The sequence below is a fragment of the Chinchilla lanigera genome, unplaced genomic scaffold (assembly GCF_000276665.1).
Source record: "Chinchilla lanigera isolate Chin_1 unplaced genomic scaffold, ChiLan1.0 scaffold00077, whole genome shotgun sequence".
NCBI classification, from domain to species: Eukaryota; Metazoa; Chordata; class Mammalia; order Rodentia; family Chinchillidae; genus Chinchilla; species Chinchilla lanigera.
Genome location: NW_004955478.1, coordinates 3,637,699 through 3,658,278, shown reverse-complemented (window position 1 = coordinate 3,658,278; position 20,580 = coordinate 3,637,699). Strand labels below are relative to the sequence as shown.

Sequence of the window (20,580 nt, the reverse complement as noted above, 5' to 3'; positions counted from 1 at the left end):
ACTAGTTATCTATCAAACATGTAAGGAAACAAAGCTATTAGTTAAAATATTTCTATTATATAATGACTAAAAGAATATCAAAGAAAGTACTTAAAATACAGTATGTTAGGAATTCACCAATGGTTGCTATATTGCGTATTGCTGTTTTCAAATTCGCTGCTGATCACCAGATACAAGCAAGTAAAATTGGTCAAGAAGAAAAAAAATTAGGCATTAACTCCTCCTTTCAATAAAACAACAGAGAAAAAAAAATACAGTATGTTAAGTATCAGAATTTAAATTAAAATTCATTTGCTTCCTTTCTTCAAGTCGTCAGGAAATATCTATTTAATGTAACAAATGACATGCAAATTTTAAAAAGAATATAAAAATTTAAAGTATATAATTAGGATAATAATAAGAGAATTTACATCTTTTAATTTTATTGTTGCAAATAAAGATTATTATTTATGTTGGCTATTATGTTCTAGGCACTGTTCTAAGTGTCTTTGAAAAATCTTTTCTTATTTAATCTTCATCATAACTCTATGAGGTAAACCTTCTGACATTTATCTGTAGTTCACGTATTTAAAACTGACACACAGCAAAGTTTTGCAGGTTAACCAGCCAAAGTTAAAATCACATAGTGGGGTGAAATCAGAACCTACTCCTAAGGCCAGTTCCTTGGCAAACATACTGGTAGAGTGTTTGACTGGTATGGGCCAGACCCTAAGTTCCAACCCCAGCACAAAAACAAAACAAACAAAAAAAGCACAAATATGCAACACCTTTACAGTGAAAACTAAAACAATTATTAAGCGAAACTGAAGCAGATCTAAATAAATGCAATGGTATATTTCATTCATAGCAAAAGAATCATCAGATTTCCTCAGATTTATTGAAAAATTTAATTCCATCCAAAAAGGAAAACACATTTCCAAAAATTTAATTCCATCCAAAAAGGAAAACACATTTCCAAAAGGAAAACACATTGAGCAGTGAAAATCTGGAAAATTTTATAATTTAAATTTACTTATGACATGAAAACTTTTCTACAGTAGAATAATAAAAACACTTTCAAATTAGCTTTAAAGTAGAAAAACTGCTTATAACATAGCAAATATTTTAGACATTCAGTAATAAAATAATTAACTGTTTTTACCTGTGTCATTCCAGCAGTAAAGGCAAAAGGGCTACAAATATTCAAAATCCACTCCAGGGATGAAGGAAGTTGTCTATAAAATGCAGTGAATCCCATACACCCCCAAAACAGCGTGAGCAGAAATACAACCAGATTGGTGAGGACAGCTTTCTGTAACAGCACACTCATGAGGAAAGCTAAGGTCAGCTGAAAGAGAAGGTATTTACCTGTTAAATATATTTAGTTCATTGAGAATTATTGGTGGCACAATAAAATAAATACCTTTTAATTGTCAAACACAATTATCAGTGAGAAAGTGATGGGATTGACAGGGTAATGATTCTGTCCTCCTCTCCATCTTTCCCTTTAAGAGGATTTTTATCCACCATTCTCATATGCTGGGCTTTTGTGGCCAAGAAGAGGGTGGAGGAGACTGGAGGAAGTTTTGAGGATAGAGTAGAAATCCAGACTTGGAAAAACTGAATGAAGCTAAATTAGTGCATTAATCTCTGCAGAAAACTTTGGTAGTCCTTGTTTGGAGAAAAAAGAGAAGAGCAAATCAGAGGAAGAAATGTTTTGAATGGAGATCTTTCAGGAAAAAAACGTATGTCCAGAGAATTTTCAGCCAATCACCTAGAAAAGTCTTAGGTAGCTTTAAACTCAAAATCATGTTTCTTTTCAAGGCATCATTTGATTAATTCAGACTTTTCCATAAAAGAGCGATCCAATTTCATGTGGGTTTACATCTTTTCCTCATATCCAAATTTTATCAAGTAAACACATACACACACTCTGAAGGGACTGATTGTACTTGGTACTAAAGGCATTAATATTTGTTACATATAGCTAAGTTCAGGCCAGGGATATAGCTCAGTGCCACAGGTGCCTGCCTAGCAAGCACAAGGTCCTGAGTTCGACTCCAGATACCAAATATATATATATATGTATGTATATATATATATATATATACACACATTAATATTTGTTACATATAGCTAAGTTCAGGCCAGGGATATAGCTCAGTGCCACAGGTGCCTGCCTAGCAAGCACAAGGTCCTGAGTTCGACTCCAGATACCAAATATATATATATATGTATGTATATATATATATATATATATACACATACATATATATATATACGTATATATATATAGCTAAGATCTAACATGGAAAAAGTGGTAATAAATGTATGAACTTACCAAAGACAAGCCATATAAGAAAAAAAGTGTAAATATGACCATGAAGCCAGTCATGACTATAATTTGGGAGGATGTTATGATAATTGTAATGAATACGGAAATAATGAAGATGAAGCCAGCATAAATTAAACCCCAGGAGAACCTAAATAAAGACAAAATCATGTAAATTATTTTAACTTTATTAAGAAATATTTTAACTATACAAAAGCATCTAACAAATGATATTACACTTGTATCTGTCACCTACCTTAATAAATATGATAATTATAGTATGGGGGAAACCCATTATGCACTCCTTACCTGACCTCAATAATCTATCTTTCTCCTACTAAGGTAGCCACTTTCATACATACACCATATATAATTCCTATGAATTTGATTTCCTCTACCATCTAGCTACAATAGATAATACTAGTATAAGCAAACACCAATGGGAAAGTATGTTACAGTCCAGTAAATGACTATAAACAATAGTATGTCCTTGCTGGTACCTACAGTCAGGCATCAGCTCTGTGTGTATATATTATAGAAAGAGTATGAATACTTCTAAACTCTCATTCTGTATGTATTCTTCTAATATTTGCCTTTCTCAATCAATATTAAGAACATTATGCACTGCTTTATAATATTTCATTGTATCAACATATCCTAGTCTTCTGCTCATGGACATTCAAATTGTTTCTAATTTGTGTTCTCATTACAGTATAGCCCAGAATATTCTTCTATTTGGCCTTTTGGGGAAAATGCACAAGAATATATGTAAAGTGAAACTGCTGAGTCAAAGATTGAATCTTCACAAAAAACAAACAAAAATACCTGCTGTACATGGTGGCATATACGGATACTCTCAGCATCCAGGAGACTAAGACAGAGGATCACAGTGAGTTAAAGACCAGCCTGGGCTACATGGTGAGTTCAAGGCCAGCCTGAATTACAGAGAAAGACTCTGACTCAAAAGAAAAAACTGTATCTTCAGCTTTAGTTGGTATTTGCAAATTATCCTAATTATGGAATAGAATGATACTTAACAGCTATGGGTCAACTGAGTAACTTTACACATCAGGGGCATATAATAATTTGATCATTCTTGAGGAGCTCTGTATAGATGCATCTCTACTCTACTTATGGAACTAGTAGAAAACTGAAATTTCATAACTCCAGTAAGCACATTCCATTCTTCCTATTCCTTCTCATGATTTCTTAAATTGATATAAATTATGGCTTGCCTTTATATATTCACACTGTTTTGCTTTAGATATGTTCATGTTCATACTTTTACAAAGTACTTGTTAAGAATTAGCATTTAATTTTAACTTAACAGACTGTCGGGTGCATTAGTCCAAATTTCTGCTTTTTTGAAGATAAGAAAATTGAATGTAAACCCCTCCTATGTTAGTAGGGCTTATCCAAAATCAAAAATAAATCAGCAACAAGGAACACATCAAGCTAGAGACTTTTGCTCTCTCTACAGAGTCTTTTGCAAATTTAAAACTTCATAATTAAATATGAATTCAACAGCAAAAAATACAACACAAGACTTAAGGCCAGGATCTTGCATGAGTATGTCCCAATAGAACATATTTATGCTGCATGGGCTGCTTACTTAACTTATTTTTAATTTTCTGGATATTACAATATTTCAGCCTATATTAGAAATATCAGCATGTTTAAAAAGTACAACTCATTCTGCTATATTCACTTCCTGAATACAGAAGGGAAACACTTCAGCAAAGAATTGAAAATCTACAGTATAGGAGGATTATGAGTGAAAGAGATAAAACATTACCTAAAAAAAGAACCCATTGCAGGGTAGAGCTAAGAGATGCTAATAAACCTATAAAAACCTTCTAGCTAAAAACAAAGTAATTCACACATAATACTTAAAAAATAAATACTGGTTACTTTTCACATTTATGACATTAGTAAGAAAAAAACATGAAATGTATTTCCAATAGATACACAGCACTTTGTGGAAATGTTTTAAAATCTTTTTCTTCTTGCTTATGAGGATGCGTATATGAGTTCATATCCCTAGCTTTAAGTTACATACATCTAAGAATTATCCTGAGAACAAATCAGCTCAAATATACAATACTGTTTCAACTTTAATATGAGATTGATTGGAGACTCTCTAGCTTTGGGTGACTACCACCATTCTGTCCCAGAGGACTTGTTCTAAATTGGAAGGAAGCCCTTTGCACAATGATTCCCTGTGTGTTTCTTTCTAACAAACTTTGTGGGTGGCTATAAATCCATTTTTATTTTCCCATATGCACTTCAAAAAAAATTCTTCTCTATTTTTAAAGACATGACTTCCTCTTTTTCTGTTTTACAATTCATATAAATTAAAATTCTCTTTGGATCATAGTCAATAGAAAGTTGGAAAAGAAAAACAAAGTTGGACACAGCAAAAATGCCATAAAAAAAACCTGTTTGCTGAAGTAATGGCAGAAAACTTCCCAAACATGGAAAAAGATTTGACATACAAATAAGTGAGGCATATGAAATCCCAATTAATCATGTCCAAAATAAATTTACACCAAGCCATGTAATAACTGAGATTCCAGAAGTTCAGTACAAGAATAGAATGTTAAAAGTTGCTAGAGAAAGGAAACAAATCACCTGTAAAGGAAAGCCCATCACAATCACAGCAGACTTTTCAACACAAACCTTTAAATCAGGGGGAGCTTGGAGTGAAGTATTTCAGGTCTTGAAAGGAAATAATCTCCAACCCAGATTGCTGTACCCTGCAAAACTATCTTTCAAAATCAATAAAGAAATAAGACACTTCCATAACAAACAACAACTGAAGAAATTCATGACCACGAAACCAGCTGTACAAAATGTTCTGAAGGATATTTTTAAAAAGAGATAACAAAGACCACAGTTCCAAGAACACCAATAGAAAGAAGCTACCAGGTACAGCAAGCAATTAAACAGAGAAGAAAGGCAGGGAACCAACAACAGGAAAATAATATGATAAGGATAAGCAAATACATAACAGTTATAAGCACCAATATAAATGGCCTCAATTCCCCAATAAAAAAATAAACTGACAGAATGGATAAGAAACAAGATCCAATACTATTCTGACACAAGAAACACACTTAACTTAACAAGAAATTTATACCCTGAAAGTTAAAGGGTGGAAAACAATACTCCATGTGACAGGAACGCAGAAAAAAGCAGGGGTAGCTATTATATTTGCAGAGAAGGTAAACCAGAACAAGTCAAAAACTGATCAAAGGAGATAAAGAAGATCCTTACATACTTGTTAAGGGAAAACTCCAAGAAGAAAAGATAACAATCACAAATATATATACACCACATACAAGTGGACCCAACTACATGAAAGAAACATTAATAAACATGAAAAATAAAGCACTAATAAAATTGTAATGGAGGACCTTAATACCCCCACTGTCACAAACAGATAGATCAACTAGACAAAAAAATCGATATAAAGATATCAGAACTGAACCAAACCTGTGAACAAATAGACATAGTAGATGTCTACAGAGTGTTCCATCCCACCATATAAGAATAGAGATTCTTCTCAACTACTCATGGAATGTTCTCCAAAATACACCACATACTAGCTCATACAGTATGCTTCAATAAATGCCAAGGAACTGATATTATTCCATGCATATTGTCTGACCATAGTGCAATGAAATTGGAAGTAAGTGACAAAAGAAAACACAAAAACTTCATAAACACATGAAAATTAATTAACACCCTCCTGAACAGCCAATGGGCCACAGATTAAATTAAATTAAATTAAATTGTATCTACAATTAAATGATAATACTGATACAACATACCAGAACTTATGAGAGTCAAGGAAAGCCATCCTGCAAGAGAAATTTATAGTGGTGAATTCTCTTATCAGAAAAACAAGTGACCTCAAATTAACAACCTAATGTGGAACTTCAAACTTCTAGAAAAATAAGAGCAAATGAAGCCAAAACCTCATAGGAGGGAAGAAATTATAAAGATCAGGTCAGAAATTAATGAAATTGAGATAAAGAAAACAATACAAAGAATCAATGAATTGAAGAGCTGGTTCTTTGAAATATTAAATTTGATAAACCTTTAGCTAACCTTATCAAAAAAAGGAAACAAGAGACTCAAACTCGTGCAGTTAGGAACAAAAAGGATGAAATCACAACAGAGCCTGTGGAAATCCAGAAGATCATCAATACCTACTTTCAGAAACTTTATTCTAACACAATGGAAAACAGAAGAAATGGATAGATTCCTAGATACATATGACTTACCAAAGTTGAATCAAGAAGTTATAAAAACTAACCAAACACCTGTAAATGAAATTGAAAATGTAATTAAAAATTTACCAACAGGGGCTGGGGATTTAGCTCAGCGGCAAAGCGCCTGCCTGGCAAGCGCAAGGTCATGAGTTCGGTTCCCGGTACTGGAGAAAAACCAAAAAAAAAATTACCAACAAAGAAAAAGCCGAGGTTCCAATGGCTTCACTGTTGAATTCTACAAGAAATTTAGAGAAGATCTACTGCCATTACTCCTCAAGCTCTTAAATGAAATTGAAAGTAAATAATACTCTCAAAGTCATTCCTGGAAGCAAGTATTACCTTGATATCAAAACCAGAGAAGACTCTAACCAAAAAGGAGAACTATAGGCCAATCTCCCTAATGAAAATAAATGGCAAAATCCTCAATAAGATACTGACAAATAGAGTGCTGCAGATCATCAAGAAGATTACACACTATGACCAAGTAAGATTCATCACAGGGATGGTTCAACATATATAAATCAAAAAGTGCAATACACACTATATCAACAAAGCCAAAGACAAAAAAATCACATGATCATCTCAATAGAGATGAAAAAAACAGTTGACAAAGTCAAACATTCATTCATGATTAAAAAAAAAAAAACCCTAGAGAAAATTGGAATAGATGGTCTTTACCTCAATCTGGTAAAAATCTACGACAAACCAACATCCAACATCATACTAGATGAACAAAATCTGAAAGCTTTCACTCTAAAATCAAGAACAAGACAAGAATATCCATTATCACCATGTCTATTCAATATATTTCTGGAAACATTAGCCAGAGCAATGAGACAACAGAAAGAAATAAAAAGAATAAATATAGGAAAAAAAGAAATTAAATTATTATTATTTGCAGCTGACATGATACTCTACATAAAAGACCCCAAAAGCCCCACCAAAAGATTTCTGGATTTAATAATCAAATTTAGTTGCTAGTTGGATACAGAATTGACACTCAATAGCAATATAATACACAGATAGCAAACTCGCTGAGGGAAATTAGGAAAACAATACCTTTCACAATAGCATAGAAAATTTGAAATAGTTAGGAATCAGTCTAACAAAGGGAGTAAAAGAACTCTATATTGCAAGTGAGGGCACCCTAAAAATAGAGATGGAGGAGGATAACGGAAAATGTAAAGCCATATCTTGCTCTTTGGTAGGAAGAACTAGCATAGTGAAAATGGCCATACTCCCAAAATTGTTACACAGATTTAATGCAATCTCAATCACAAATCACTAGCATACCTCACAAAAATACAGAAAGGATTCCTAAAATTCATTTGGAATGAGAAGACACCTAAAATCACCAAAATAATTCTGGGCAACAAAGGCAAGTCAGGTGGCATCACAATTCCTGACTTGAAATTATACTACAGAGCTACTGTAATAAAAGCACATGGTACTAGAAAAAAAAATCCCCAAAAAACAAAAGTCAACACAACAACAAAAAAGACCCAAGGATACAACCTTGTCTTTTACAAAGGGACCAAACACCTTCACTGACAGAAAGATAGCCTGTTTAATAAATGGTCCTGGAAAAACTGGCTTTCAACATGCTGAAGACTAAAACTAGACCCATATCTTTTACCATATATTAAATGAAAACTGAAATGGATCAAATATCTAAATACTGGAACAGAAACACTAAATCTACTGGAGGAGAGAATACGTAGAACCCTTGAAGACACAGGTATAGGAAAAGAATTCATGAGCAAAACCCTGATTGTACAGGAAATACTACAAAGAATCCACAACTGGGATCTCCTCTTATTAAAAAGCTTTCACACAGCCAAAGAAATCACCAACAGAGTAAAAAGACAACCCAGAGTGGGAAAAAAATTTTAGCCATCTATTCTTTAAAGGACTAATATCTAGAATTTATAAAGAATTGAAAAAAATCAGACTCCTCAAATTTAGAGACCCGATCCAATTGGGCATCTGAGATGAGTACACACTTCTCAGATGAAAAAGTGCGAATGCCAAACAAATGTATGAAAAAATGTTCAACGTCATTGATCACTGGAGAGATTCAAATCAAGACAACACAGATTCTGTTTCACTCCAGAAGAATGGTGATTGTCAAGAAATCAATAACAAATGCTGGTGGAGCTGTGGGGGAAAAGGAACACTTATCCACTCTTGGTAGAAGTGAAGACAGGTGCAACCCTGTGGAGGCTCCTCAGAAACACTAAGACTAAAGGTCCCATTTGACCCAGGTATTCCTCTTCTGGGTATCTTCCCCAAAGAATTAAAAACATCACACCACAGCGATATATGTAAACCCATGTTTATAGCAGCACAGTCTGTAATAGCTAAATGTTGGCAACAACCCAAATGCACATCAACTAATGAATGGATAAAAAAGATATGGGTTTTTTATATAATGCAGTACTACTCCGCCATAAAGAAGGATACACTAGAGGCATTTATATCTAAATGGATGGACCTTGAGAGCATACTCTTAAGTGAGTAAATCAGACACACTTGTATAAATATTACAATATCTCTCTGATGTGAGAAACTGAAAGTATAAATAAGAGTCAAAATTTACAATAGATATGGTGAAATGGAAGAAAATTTTCAAAAGGAAAGGTGAACTAGGAAGGCAGAGGGGAAAGGAAGAAAAGTAAAATGATAAGATGAGAAAAGAAGGGTACAATGGAAAAAAAGTTTTCTAAAGAAGGGGAAGTAGGGTTGAAGGGAGGGGAAAAAAGAGGAATCAAGATCTATCATGTACAGGTGTAAATTCCCTATGGTGAATGTGATCATTATGTATATCTAATGTATACCAATAAACTTAATTAAAAATAAAGTTCTCTCTGTTGGGAAAATATACTTAACAGAGAGATAAAAATTTCATAGATCAGAATATTGCAGGGAATGTGTAGCTTGCAAAGATTTATTCAATAAATAATTATATATCCATTACAAATTATTCCACATGCATAGAGAATATTTTCTTGATATGAGGGATACATGGAGAGTTATTCCCCATGACTCAGTATTTTAAAACTATTTATGTTCTTTGGGGGTAAAGTAAACAGATTTTTTTTTTCACTTTTCTAGGCAATACACATTCTATCGCTGATAATCTTGTAAAATTCTGTCTTCTTGTGAGTTTAGAGTTTGTATGATTTGCTTTTCTGTTTAATAATCTTATTTGTTATTTTGCTCTTTGTTTTGATGCAGTTATTTGTTTTATGATACAAACCCATGAAGGCATGTATATAAACACGTTTATATTTCTCAATCATTGTAAATCATTTGTGGCACATGGAAGATATAAATATTAACACACCAAGCAAAAGTTCTGGTTAAGTCTTTCTACATGCTAGCCTATGTGCTATATGTTCTGGGCACATTACATGAGCTATCTCATTTAACTGTAACATGTGATATTTACTTCCTTCAAAGAAATAAGTGCCTGGTGGCCAAGTCTCTGAACCTTTTGGACTCTACTTTCTTCAACACCAGGAAGCTTGGAGAAAATGGCTGATCACTGGTAGATTAAGCAGAAGAGCAGAAGAGCTACATCAGAACACCTTAGTTGGAGTCCCAGATCCGACACTCACCATCTAGGCACTGCACACCTCTGACTCTCTTTCACTTTCACTTTCCTTGTTTACAAGTTGGACGGCAGTGCCTCTATCCCAGGCTTAGTTTAGAGTATTAATGGCACAGAAAAAGTGCTCAGTAAATTGTAACCATTGTTTTCCATGGCAAATTTAAGTATTAAATCAAGAATTCATAACAAAGAAAAAGCAGCCAGTACATCATTTAAACCATGATGTTCAGAAAGAATAACCTTTTCTCACTGTGTGAGTTTCTCTGTTAATCAACGTGTACTATTTGAGTTAATCACTCACCAGAATGCTGAATCTTGTAGACCCATCATTTTCATCAAATTCTTACACTTTTTTCTCTCTTTTGTAACCTCCAGTGATACAAAATATATAAATGAGGAGAAGTAAATCAAGCAGAGTAAAATAAAGATCTCATTTTGCAGAATGCCTCTAGAAATAAACGGTAATGTCTTCATATTTACAGCAGTAACTGACATCAACTCTTCCATCACAGGGTGATTTGTTGTGGTCTAAAAATTTAGAGGAACATAAATCATTATTGAAAGGACAGATATTGCTGAAGTCTGAGTAAGTTTTGTGGAGTTATGGATGTCAATTTCTTAGTTTTAATATTGCACTATAGTTATGCAAGATTTTAGCATTAGGGGAAACTGGGTGAAAGATAGCAGGGAACCTGAGTATATGTCATTTCTATGGTTTGAATGTGTCCCCTCTAAAGTTTATGTTGAAATTTCATCCCCACTGTGTTGACATTAGAGATGTGGACTTTGGGAAGTGATGAAGTAATGAGGGACTAGATCAGTACACCTACTTGGAACAGATCAGTGCTATACCAAAGGGCTGGACAGAAGACAGGTTCTCTTGATCTTATACTTCCCAGCTTATAAAACTATAAGAAACAAATTCCTGTTCTTTATAAATTAACCAGTATCAGGTATTTGGTTATAGCAACATCAGTGAACTAAGACAGTCCTCTTTCATCAAAACCTTGGTGCTGCTGGAGTTAGTTTATATTATACTATGTTAAACTAACCAAAAGATACATTACAGCTTTTCAGTTGAAGGCTTACTTCTATAATAGCAGCATTGATGATACTTTGCAAAGGTACAAATCCTCCATTCCAGTAGCTGGACAATATGCATGAAAAATCATCATTTCCCTTCCAGCAATGAGCTGTAAGCACAAAGAAAAGCATACGCACCATTATAGGAGGAGAGGAGTAGGGGAATAAGAAACAAGAATCTAAGGGAAAACAATCCATCAGTCAGAGCTTTTACCCTCAAAAAAGGAAGCAAATGGAAGTTCTTCCTAAGGTAATTTTATTGATAAAGACCACAAATGCACAGTAAATCTTATAAAATAAAAAGAAGATGAAAGTGAACATTCTGCTTCAAAAATACTAAACGCCATGCCATGCCTCAAAATGCCAAACACTTTCCAGCCCTACAACATTCTTTGCTCTTGAATATTCTCATTCCAGATGAATACGAACTTCACTCTTTCCGCTCATCTGGATCTCTGCTCAAAAGTAACTATCACAGAAGTCACTACAAATAAAATAGCTAAAAATCACTCTTCTACAATTTATCTGTTAACCTTGCTTTATTGTACTTTGTTCAGTGTATAGTAAGCTCTATGCTTTGTTAATGTCAGTCCCCAGAACCACAGAGCATATATTAGCACTCAGTGAATGAATGGGAAAGAACAGCTTCTACTGGTAGCATCAGTTCTTTCTCTAAGGGATCTTCTAATCCATCAGTCTCTCTTCCCTTCAGCTGCCTTCGTTATCACTGGAGGCACCATCAACTCACTGGGAGGTTTTGTTAGATTCTCCATGAAACATTTGCAATACATCTCTGGGCTGAATCAGGAGGGTTTGCTTATTTTGCCTGGATTAAAGTGCATCAGTGACTTATCCAATATTCTAGGTTTACAAGATGCCACAGGACCTAGCCCAAGAGTATCTTTAGCTTTATCCTCCCTTCACATTACTTTTCATGTACTTCTTCCACAGTTCTCTTTCTCACCCCAGGTTCTTCACATTTGTCTTTCTTCTCTCTGAAATACAGTGCCACTAGTTCCTCAGATCTGACATACTCCTGGGCTAACTCCCCACAGGAGACATTAGATTTGCTACTAATTATTTAATGTCTATCTTTCCTACTACATTGTAATCTCACATGGTGTTGGGACATATCAGTCTCAATCACCCTTGCATGCTTTGAAACATACACCCAAGAGCTCAGTAGGCATATGTGGAATTATTCTACAATCTTTACATGGTAAAACTCTAGTGGGAATGTATTTTTGGATTTGGAATAAGTTCAACAATAAACTGTCATTCTATTTTCTCAGATGCCATTGAAAGAATCTCTGTTGTGCACTCCCACCTATTCTTTTAGTTAAAAACATGAAATTTTATGTCATGAAATTTTATATGAAAACTCACCTGATAAATCATCTTCCTTCACCAATGGCCCTTGAAAAACGGTCAACTTGTAAGAAAAAGTATCATTAAAGATGATTCCCACAGCATGTGGTAAATTCTGTAACAGCAATTTATCCATATATTTTTTATTTGGCACCCCGATGATTCTTTCTTCTGTGAAATACAAGGTAAAAATAGACATAGAAAATTGTCAAAGAGTTTCACCAAAACAAATGTGATATGCACCAATGTGTTATTAGATATTCCATTATATTTAAAATAAAAATCTTTTCCCATGAAATCAAATGAACTAAAAGGCAAGGTGGGAAATTTAAATATAATGTTCGAGACTCTAGAATCAGGAGAAATACATTAGAATTAAGTGTTTTCTTTTAATGATGGTAAACATCAGGCAAGTGTTAGGTACATAAATAACTTTATGGTGGGATAAGTAATTAATAAGAAAATTAAATACACAAAAAATATTTTAGTTACTATATAGCTGAGAATTTTGGATGTTGTATTTCCTTAAACAAAGACAATTTATATTACCTTTGTCTTATAAAGAAAACAAGATAAAGTGACTGTTTTTAACACCCAGAAATCTCACTTGTTAGAAATTGAGTAATAGCCAGATTGTACCCCACTTGCCGATGAATTTAATACAGTATTATTTCTAATCTTGACCTAATTTAGGATGAGGACTTCTAAAGATGTCTACAAATGATACTACATGCAGAAAAGAATAATTTTCATTATCCATTTCATTTTCCATAATTACGATGCAATATCTATGACTCAATCTTTTATTAGATTCTTCTCCTGAGCTATAAATCATAATTGTTGCACTTCCTTATTAAAGAAATACACACACACACACCAATGGATATATTCTTCTAGTCACTATTCTGTAAATCTGAAATTATACACCTGTTGTGGCCAGCAGAAGTGTGGGCCTTCCCAAACTGAATCTTCATCAAGCTGAGAAGACTTAGAAGGATAACTCTTGTGACTTAAACACCTTTTTGAGCCCCAGACAGCTTTGGGAACCTTGGTGAGACACCCTCATCCTTCCCCCACTGGGATGGGAGCCAAGCTGAGCCCTGGAAAGCTTTGAGAGCATCAGAGACTGCACCCTACCCCCTACCCCATCACAGGAGCCATACTGAGCACTGGAGACCTTTGCCCAGGTCTTTGCCCTGCCACTCCCACACCATCACGGTAGTGAGGCTGAGCTGTAGGGAACCTCCAGGGAAATGATAAAATGAAAGAGCAAAATGCAACCTCAGACCTCCACCTGACCTAGAACAAGCCCAGGAGACACCAACATAGAAAAGTTTGGAAGTCACACACCTGAAATTTCTGAAATGATAGCAACTGAAATAAAGAAAATACTCCATTAGGTCACAGATGAAATCAGATCAGATATAATCTCTCAGTTAAAAAAAAAGAAATGACAACAATAATGAAGAATTGCTCAGCACATCCAAAGAAGATATAGATAAAAAGTAGAAGAGCATAGAAAAATGATGGAAACCTTGAATGAACAATATAGGAAAGAATTAGAATGTATGAAACAGATTCAAACAGGTATCCAGAAAATTTTAAATTCTATCAAAAGCTGGCAAAACTGCTTGAATGAACAATATAGGGAGGAATTAGAATGTAGGAAACAGATTCAAACAGGTATCCAGAAAATTTAAAATTTCCTCAAAAGCTGGCAAAACCGACCGAATGAAGCTGAAGATAGAGTTTCAGACCTTGAAGACAGTATTGCAGCTAATGATCGTGAAAGGAAGAAACTCTTAAAAATAACAAGGAACCAGAAAATAACAATTCAAGAGCTGCAAGATAATGCAAAGGAAAACAACATAAGAGCAACAGGTGACAATGAAACAGCAGGAGTCAACACAAATGACATAAAAAACTTTGCAGAAGTAATAGCAGAAAATTTCCCAAGCATAGAAAAAGAATCTGACATACAGTAAATGAGGCATATAGAACTCCAATTAGCTACAACCAAAATAAATCTATACCCAGACATACAATAATCAAGATCCCAGAAATTTAGCAAAAGAACAGAATATGAAAAGCTGTTAGAGAAAAGAAACAGGTCACTATAAAGGAAAGCCTATCAGAATCATGGCAGATTTCTCAGCACAAACCATCAAGTCAAGAACAGCTTGGACTGAAGTGTTTCAGATCCTGAAAGAAAACAACTTCCAACCCAGACTGACATACCCTGATAGTTATTTAGTTAGTAGAATGTATCACTGTGACTTCAAATTAACATGTATACATCTTATAGAAAAAAGTAATCAGTAATTCTTTCTTGCCTTTAGTACACCTACCTTTCATAAAAGGAGCAAATGTTGTTTTATTCATTATTTGCTGGGTTATGTTAGAGACTGGTGTGTATATGACCATTATAGAAGAACTATTAAATTTATCTACCCTCCCAAGATCTTGAGGAGGCATTCCAGGAAACTGGATAGTTTCTCCAAAATATGAAAATACACCTGCATACAGTCCTAGAAGTATTGGGATGCCCCATTCCTATAAAACATTTTAAAAATATAGAAAAGAATGGATTTAGATACTTTTCACATAAAATCAGTCAATACTGATGAATTGTTGAAGACAAATTCCAGTTTAACTATGTACTCTTCAAATCAATGACAACCCAATGAAAAATAAATACCTAGAAATATGGAAATAAATACCTGAGTTGTTAACCAGGTCCATCATTTTTAGATGGGTGCTACAAGTCAAGTTTTGTCTTTTTTTAAAATTTATTTTAAAAATAAAAGAAGGAAAACATATTAACAAACAGACACCCATTTACAAAATAGCATAAGTCTCTATTTGTTTTCCTGAGAAACCACTTTGAAGATATCAATACATAATACAAAAACCATTATTAACTTCCTACTACTTTGCCTGTAACTCTGTATTGTTTGCATTGTTCTTATGCTGTTTTGTAAATACAAGTCAGTTTTTACATTAAAACATGAAGTACTTCAGAAGACCATTCCCTCCCACAAAATAAGATCTAACAAGGTAGATCTTATTTTCAAGGAAATAGATTATGTAAAAACTAACAGGATGTCTTATAGGGTAACAATCTCCATATTTCTAGGTAGCAAATTCTAGAGTCTGTAAGGCACTGAGTTTTCCAGATAGGGATCATAGTGGCAAATAGCAATATTTTTATCAATTATCATATCATTGTGTTAGAAAATAAAAGACGCTGGGCATGGTGGCACATGCCTATAATCCTAACTACTGGGAAGGCTGAGAGAGAAAGATCATAAGTTTGAGGCCCTTTGGGCAACTCCAAATTCTAAGAAAAAGTTTTTTTTTTTTAACCTGGAGATGTAGCTCAGTGCTATCTAGGTGTAATCCCCAGTAAATACTAAACAAACAAGAAAAATAAAAGGGTGGGGGAGGAGAAGAAAGAAGAACTGAAGGATCTGAGTGGCTTGAATGTAGAGACTATCTGTAGATCACCAATATGAATAATCTCTTCCATCTTGATATAATGCTGGAGTACATCCCCAGGCTCCCAAAAGTAAGTGGGACCAAATAAATGATTGAGTTCTATCCAACGTAATGTAGACAGAATTCACAGGTGCCCTTATCAGGACTGGATAATGGAGCTAAACACAATCTTCTATATTATTTCTGTCTCAATTCATCTTTTTCTTGACCTACTGATTGGATTCAGAGGATTCCATGGACATCTCCAGGATCTAGGAAGATGGTAGAGCTCGTACATGAAGAAGTTTTAGTCCCTGAATGATTAGAGAAGATTCTTCCACTCATCCAACCCACTTCTCTACTACCAAACTTTAGCCAATGACTTCCATTCTGAGAAGCCATAAGTTGTAGGCTAGTCACCTGTCATTTGCCCACCATTTGATTAATGCAAACCAACAGTGGCGTTACTTTATTATAATACTTGGGAATAATCTTAATGCAGAAAATTAATAGCCTTTAATATAAGACTACATAATCAACAGTTCTCAATTTACAGTAGGCAAATTTTTACTATTTCTTGGCTCTAAAACTTTTACAAATAATTTTTTTTTTTACTTTTTTCTTATATAATACATGGTAGCTGTAACATTTGGCCATAATTTACCAATATAATTAAATTTTAACTTCATCTCCTTAAATATGTTTAATACTTTTATTCTTTACAGTTCTATGTTACTATTTGGGAATTGCTGTAAGTCTCTGAATTAAACAAACTGCAACTAGAGAAAACCTTAAAATCAATAAATACAGCCTGACAAATAAAATACAACATTTGTAATCACTAAACAATCAAATAAGAGTGCTAAATGTAAAGAGAGGCAAACCATCAGACATACCAATGAGCTCTCCCTTTTCATCCTCCATTTCTTAAGAAAATTCTTACGCAGAAGTGCTTGAGTTTGCTGATATATGCTTATCTGTGTTTTGTTCATTTCACCTGTCCATTAAATGAACAAAGAGAAAGTAAAGCAGAAAAATAAGTATTAGGAGAAAATTTTGATTTTACTTTTTGTTAAAATAGTTCTTCTACAAACAGCTCAAATGGTTTAAAATATTATTGTAATAACTAAAATTTCTTTTTTTTTTTTTTTTTTTTGGTTTTTCTCCGGTACCAGGAACCGAACTCACGACCTTGCGCTTGCCAGGCAAGCGCTTTTGCCGCTGAGATAAATCCCCAGCCCCTGTAATAACTAAAATTTCACCTCAAATATTTATATATTCCCTTCAAGCTGTCTGGTAGAGTGAGTTTGGGTGGAGAATTAGAATGATTATTATCACTCTTTTATGATAACAGAGTATTACAGTGGAAAATCTACTGTTAAGAGCTTGTAATCTGGAAGCCAACCTCACATTTTTACCTCCTATCAGAATTCAAAATTGTGAATACAATAATTAAATTATATCTAATCCTATTAGTAGTCATTTCTTGTTCATTGCATTTTAATAGGAATCTCAGAACTAATCAAATTAATAGCAAAATTCTATTTGAATTTATCTGAATGACAAATTAAGCTCAACAGATATAACCTCAGTGAAAGTACTTACCTTCAGAATGAAGTAAACAACTTTTAACAAATGAATTAGGATGTGGGATAATAATCCAGGCTCAAATTACTTGAAACTTGATTCTGGGACACAGGAAGATAAACTGAGTTCTCTGTTTTCCTGAATTCAGAAGTCCCTGAGTAACTCAAGAAACAAACTACAAAACATTTTTTAAAGAAGAAGAAACTTACAGGAGAAAATATTTTATACCTAAATGATTTCAAATAAACAAACACAAACCATTTTTTCAGTTTTTATAATACCCCACTTTAAACCTCTCAAGTTTGCAAATCATGATTTTGACACAATTCCCCCTCAGCTAATATGAAAGCAAATTTTACTAGTTTTCCATACTTTACTGTTTATCTACACAATAAATGTTGGATGGGAAAAAGTACAAAAATTCATACACTAAGTCTTTAACATAAAACATATAAGTATTTGGAAACGTCTGAGAAATAGATTGGTTTTCACAGTGTCCATTCATATAGTTGGCATAACACAAAAAAATAAAAGCTTTACTTACTGTCAGGAAAATTAGAATAAGTACTCAGGAAACAGTCAAACCACAGTTCTCTTTTTGTGTAGTGCAACAACTAAAACTTTTTTGCTGCTTCTTCATTTATTTCTTAAGCGGATGGCTACTCCCAACAGCTCTTACTCAGATTGGTTTCTGAAAAGGGGTTGTTTCTGAAAAAGTTAAGCAAAGCTGCACATGATGAAACTGTTTTGTTTTCTGTTCTTTTTGCTTCAGTCAGTTATTCTGCAGGGAAATAACTGTTCTGTGATTGGGTGGAATAACAGAAACCGTGTGTTTGTTTATTTGGCCTTTCAACTCTACCGAGAGGGGAAATGGTAAATAGGAAAAATGGTACTAGTCCATGGACATTATGAGACAAAGATGGAGGGAAGAGCAAAAGAAGAGTAAGAATAATAACAAGAAACCAGTTAAATTCGTATGAGAAATCTCTGTCTTTTTTTCCATTACTGATATTTAACATATCTGTGAATTTGTCAGATTTGGAATAAGCAGGCAGAACATAGTGGAGCAGAATTTTTTTTTCCCCTGATAGAGCTAAGCAGTCCATAATCTGTCTTGGAAAAACTGGCAAGGTGGACAAATGAATAGTAATGAATAAATTCCCTTCCCCTGATGTTTTCATAGTAAATGCAGGATTTTATAAGATGCAAGAAAAAGATAAAAGTAGATTGCTAATGGCTAAAGAAAAAAAAATTCAGGTGAATTTTTGTGCATGAGTACAGGAAAGAAAAACGAAAAAGTATTCTATTTTCATTTCAAAGTCTCTCTGAAAAGAATTGCAAAGTTCTCTTGACCTGCCACAATAAAAGGCAAAACAGGAAACCAAAGTCCATGAATTGGGAAATCTCAAATATTTGTCATGGCTCCCAATCCACAGATGTTAATAATCATAAAGCTGAGAAATATTCTGAAGTTGGATAACCAAAAAGAGAAAGTGCTAAAGCCACTATATATATATATATATAAATCTTTAGCAATTAGTCTTACTTTTAAAAGTAGTTAACAGTGAAATCTTGTATGTCTTTTACATTTAAATGGTAGAAACAGAGGTAGTAGAGGTGTTCTTGTGTCTCTTGATCTGTGGGAAGGCTACAAACTTAAAATTTTGCAGCAATAATATAATGAAAAGTTTGTATTACAAATTTTTATGACTTTTACTCTCCATTTTAGGAGTCATTTTTGTTCTGCCTTTCTCATAATCATATTAAAATTTGCAGCTATGAAACCAATTATTTCTTAGATTGTAAATATTTTACGTTATATACTATTTCTTGTATGTGCTTAGTCTTCCTCGCTTTGACTTCTTAATAAATTCTGGTTTACTTTCATTTGTGGAGACCATTTTCTTCATTTAAATGTGAAGATTTCTCTACAAACAGTGACAATATAAATGAGAATGGTGAGTAAAATATATTCTAGATATACAACCAAACTTAATAAACAAGGAAGAAAACATAATGAAAAGAACTTAATACACACTGAAAGAAAAAAAGGAAGGCATATGCTCAGGTAATAAAATTGAAAAGGGGAATTTAATTTTTCCTGGAATTATGAGTGGTATCTCAGACAATGGAGAAGGAGATATTAGATATATTGGACTGAGAACTGGATCTCAAGTTTCTTAAGGTCTCTGTGAGCTGGATTTGATCTTTAATGAAGTGGGATGCAGGAATTCACATCCTTGCATGAATTCAGAAGCTGTATAGAACGGTTTAGTGTTAAAAGTAGGCTAGAAAATTTTCACCTATTACCTATAGAAAGCAGTACAGATGGCTGGACAATCTCTGTGATACACAGAAAAAAGAAAACTCCAAGTATGCATACCATATGTCAGGTAAAGGAGACAGAAGAGAGATCTCCCAGTTTAGTAACAGAAACAATACGACAGCAGTTGCTATAAGCGCGTTACAATAAATTTGGTTCAAATTCTAGTTCTGTGATCACATTTCCGAAGAAAAGACATTGGGAGTGAAGGCCAGCAGCGTAAGACAGCACCTTCAGGATTTAGAGTCTAGACACCTGGAACGCAACAACTTGGTGAAGAGAACAGAAAGAAGAGCCCCAGGAATCAAGCAAAAGCTGACAGGGAACCAACCGGGCATGGTGGCGCATGCCTGTAATCCCAGCACTCGGGAGGCTGAGGCAGGAGGATCATTGTGAGTTCAAGGCCAGCCTGGGCTACAAAGTGAGCTGAAGGCCAGCCTGAACTGCATAGTGAGACCCTGGCTCAAAAAGACAAAAAATAAAATAAAAAAAAATATGCTAGTTGCTGGGAGAAGGCCATTTACATGGTTGGTATCACTCA

At 34.0% G+C, this 20,580-nt stretch overlaps 1 protein-coding gene across 3 annotated transcripts in view; it reads right to left on the bottom strand.

Moving 5' to 3' along the window:
- The window catches only part of Abca6 (ATP-binding cassette, sub-family A (ABC1), member 6), a 66,299-nt gene extending 47,837 nt beyond the window's left edge, over nt 1–18,462 (bottom strand). Inside the window, exons 1-9 of one of the 3 annotated variants that reach the window (XM_005402109.1) lie at nt 18,261–18,462; nt 17,735–17,891; nt 17,026–17,126; nt 15,001–15,205; nt 12,671–12,823; nt 11,291–11,394; nt 10,503–10,729; nt 2,321–2,462; nt 1,142–1,327 (exon numbers count right to left, since the gene is read on the bottom strand). In XM_005402109.1, the coding sequence (XP_005402166.1) occupies nt 1,142–1,327; nt 2,321–2,462; nt 10,503–10,729; nt 11,291–11,394; nt 12,671–12,823; nt 15,001–15,205; nt 17,026–17,121 (1,113 nt within the window). In that variant the 5' untranslated portion in view covers nt 17,122–17,126; nt 17,735–17,891; nt 18,261–18,462. The remainder of the gene's footprint in view (nt 1–1,141; nt 1,328–2,320; nt 2,463–10,502; nt 10,730–11,290; nt 11,395–12,670; nt 12,824–15,000; nt 15,206–17,025; nt 17,127–17,734; nt 17,892–18,260) is intronic. The other 2 variants (XM_005402108.1, XM_005402110.1) reach the window with 2 other exon arrangements.
- Between the last annotated feature and the right edge of the window lie 2,118 nt (nt 18,463–20,580).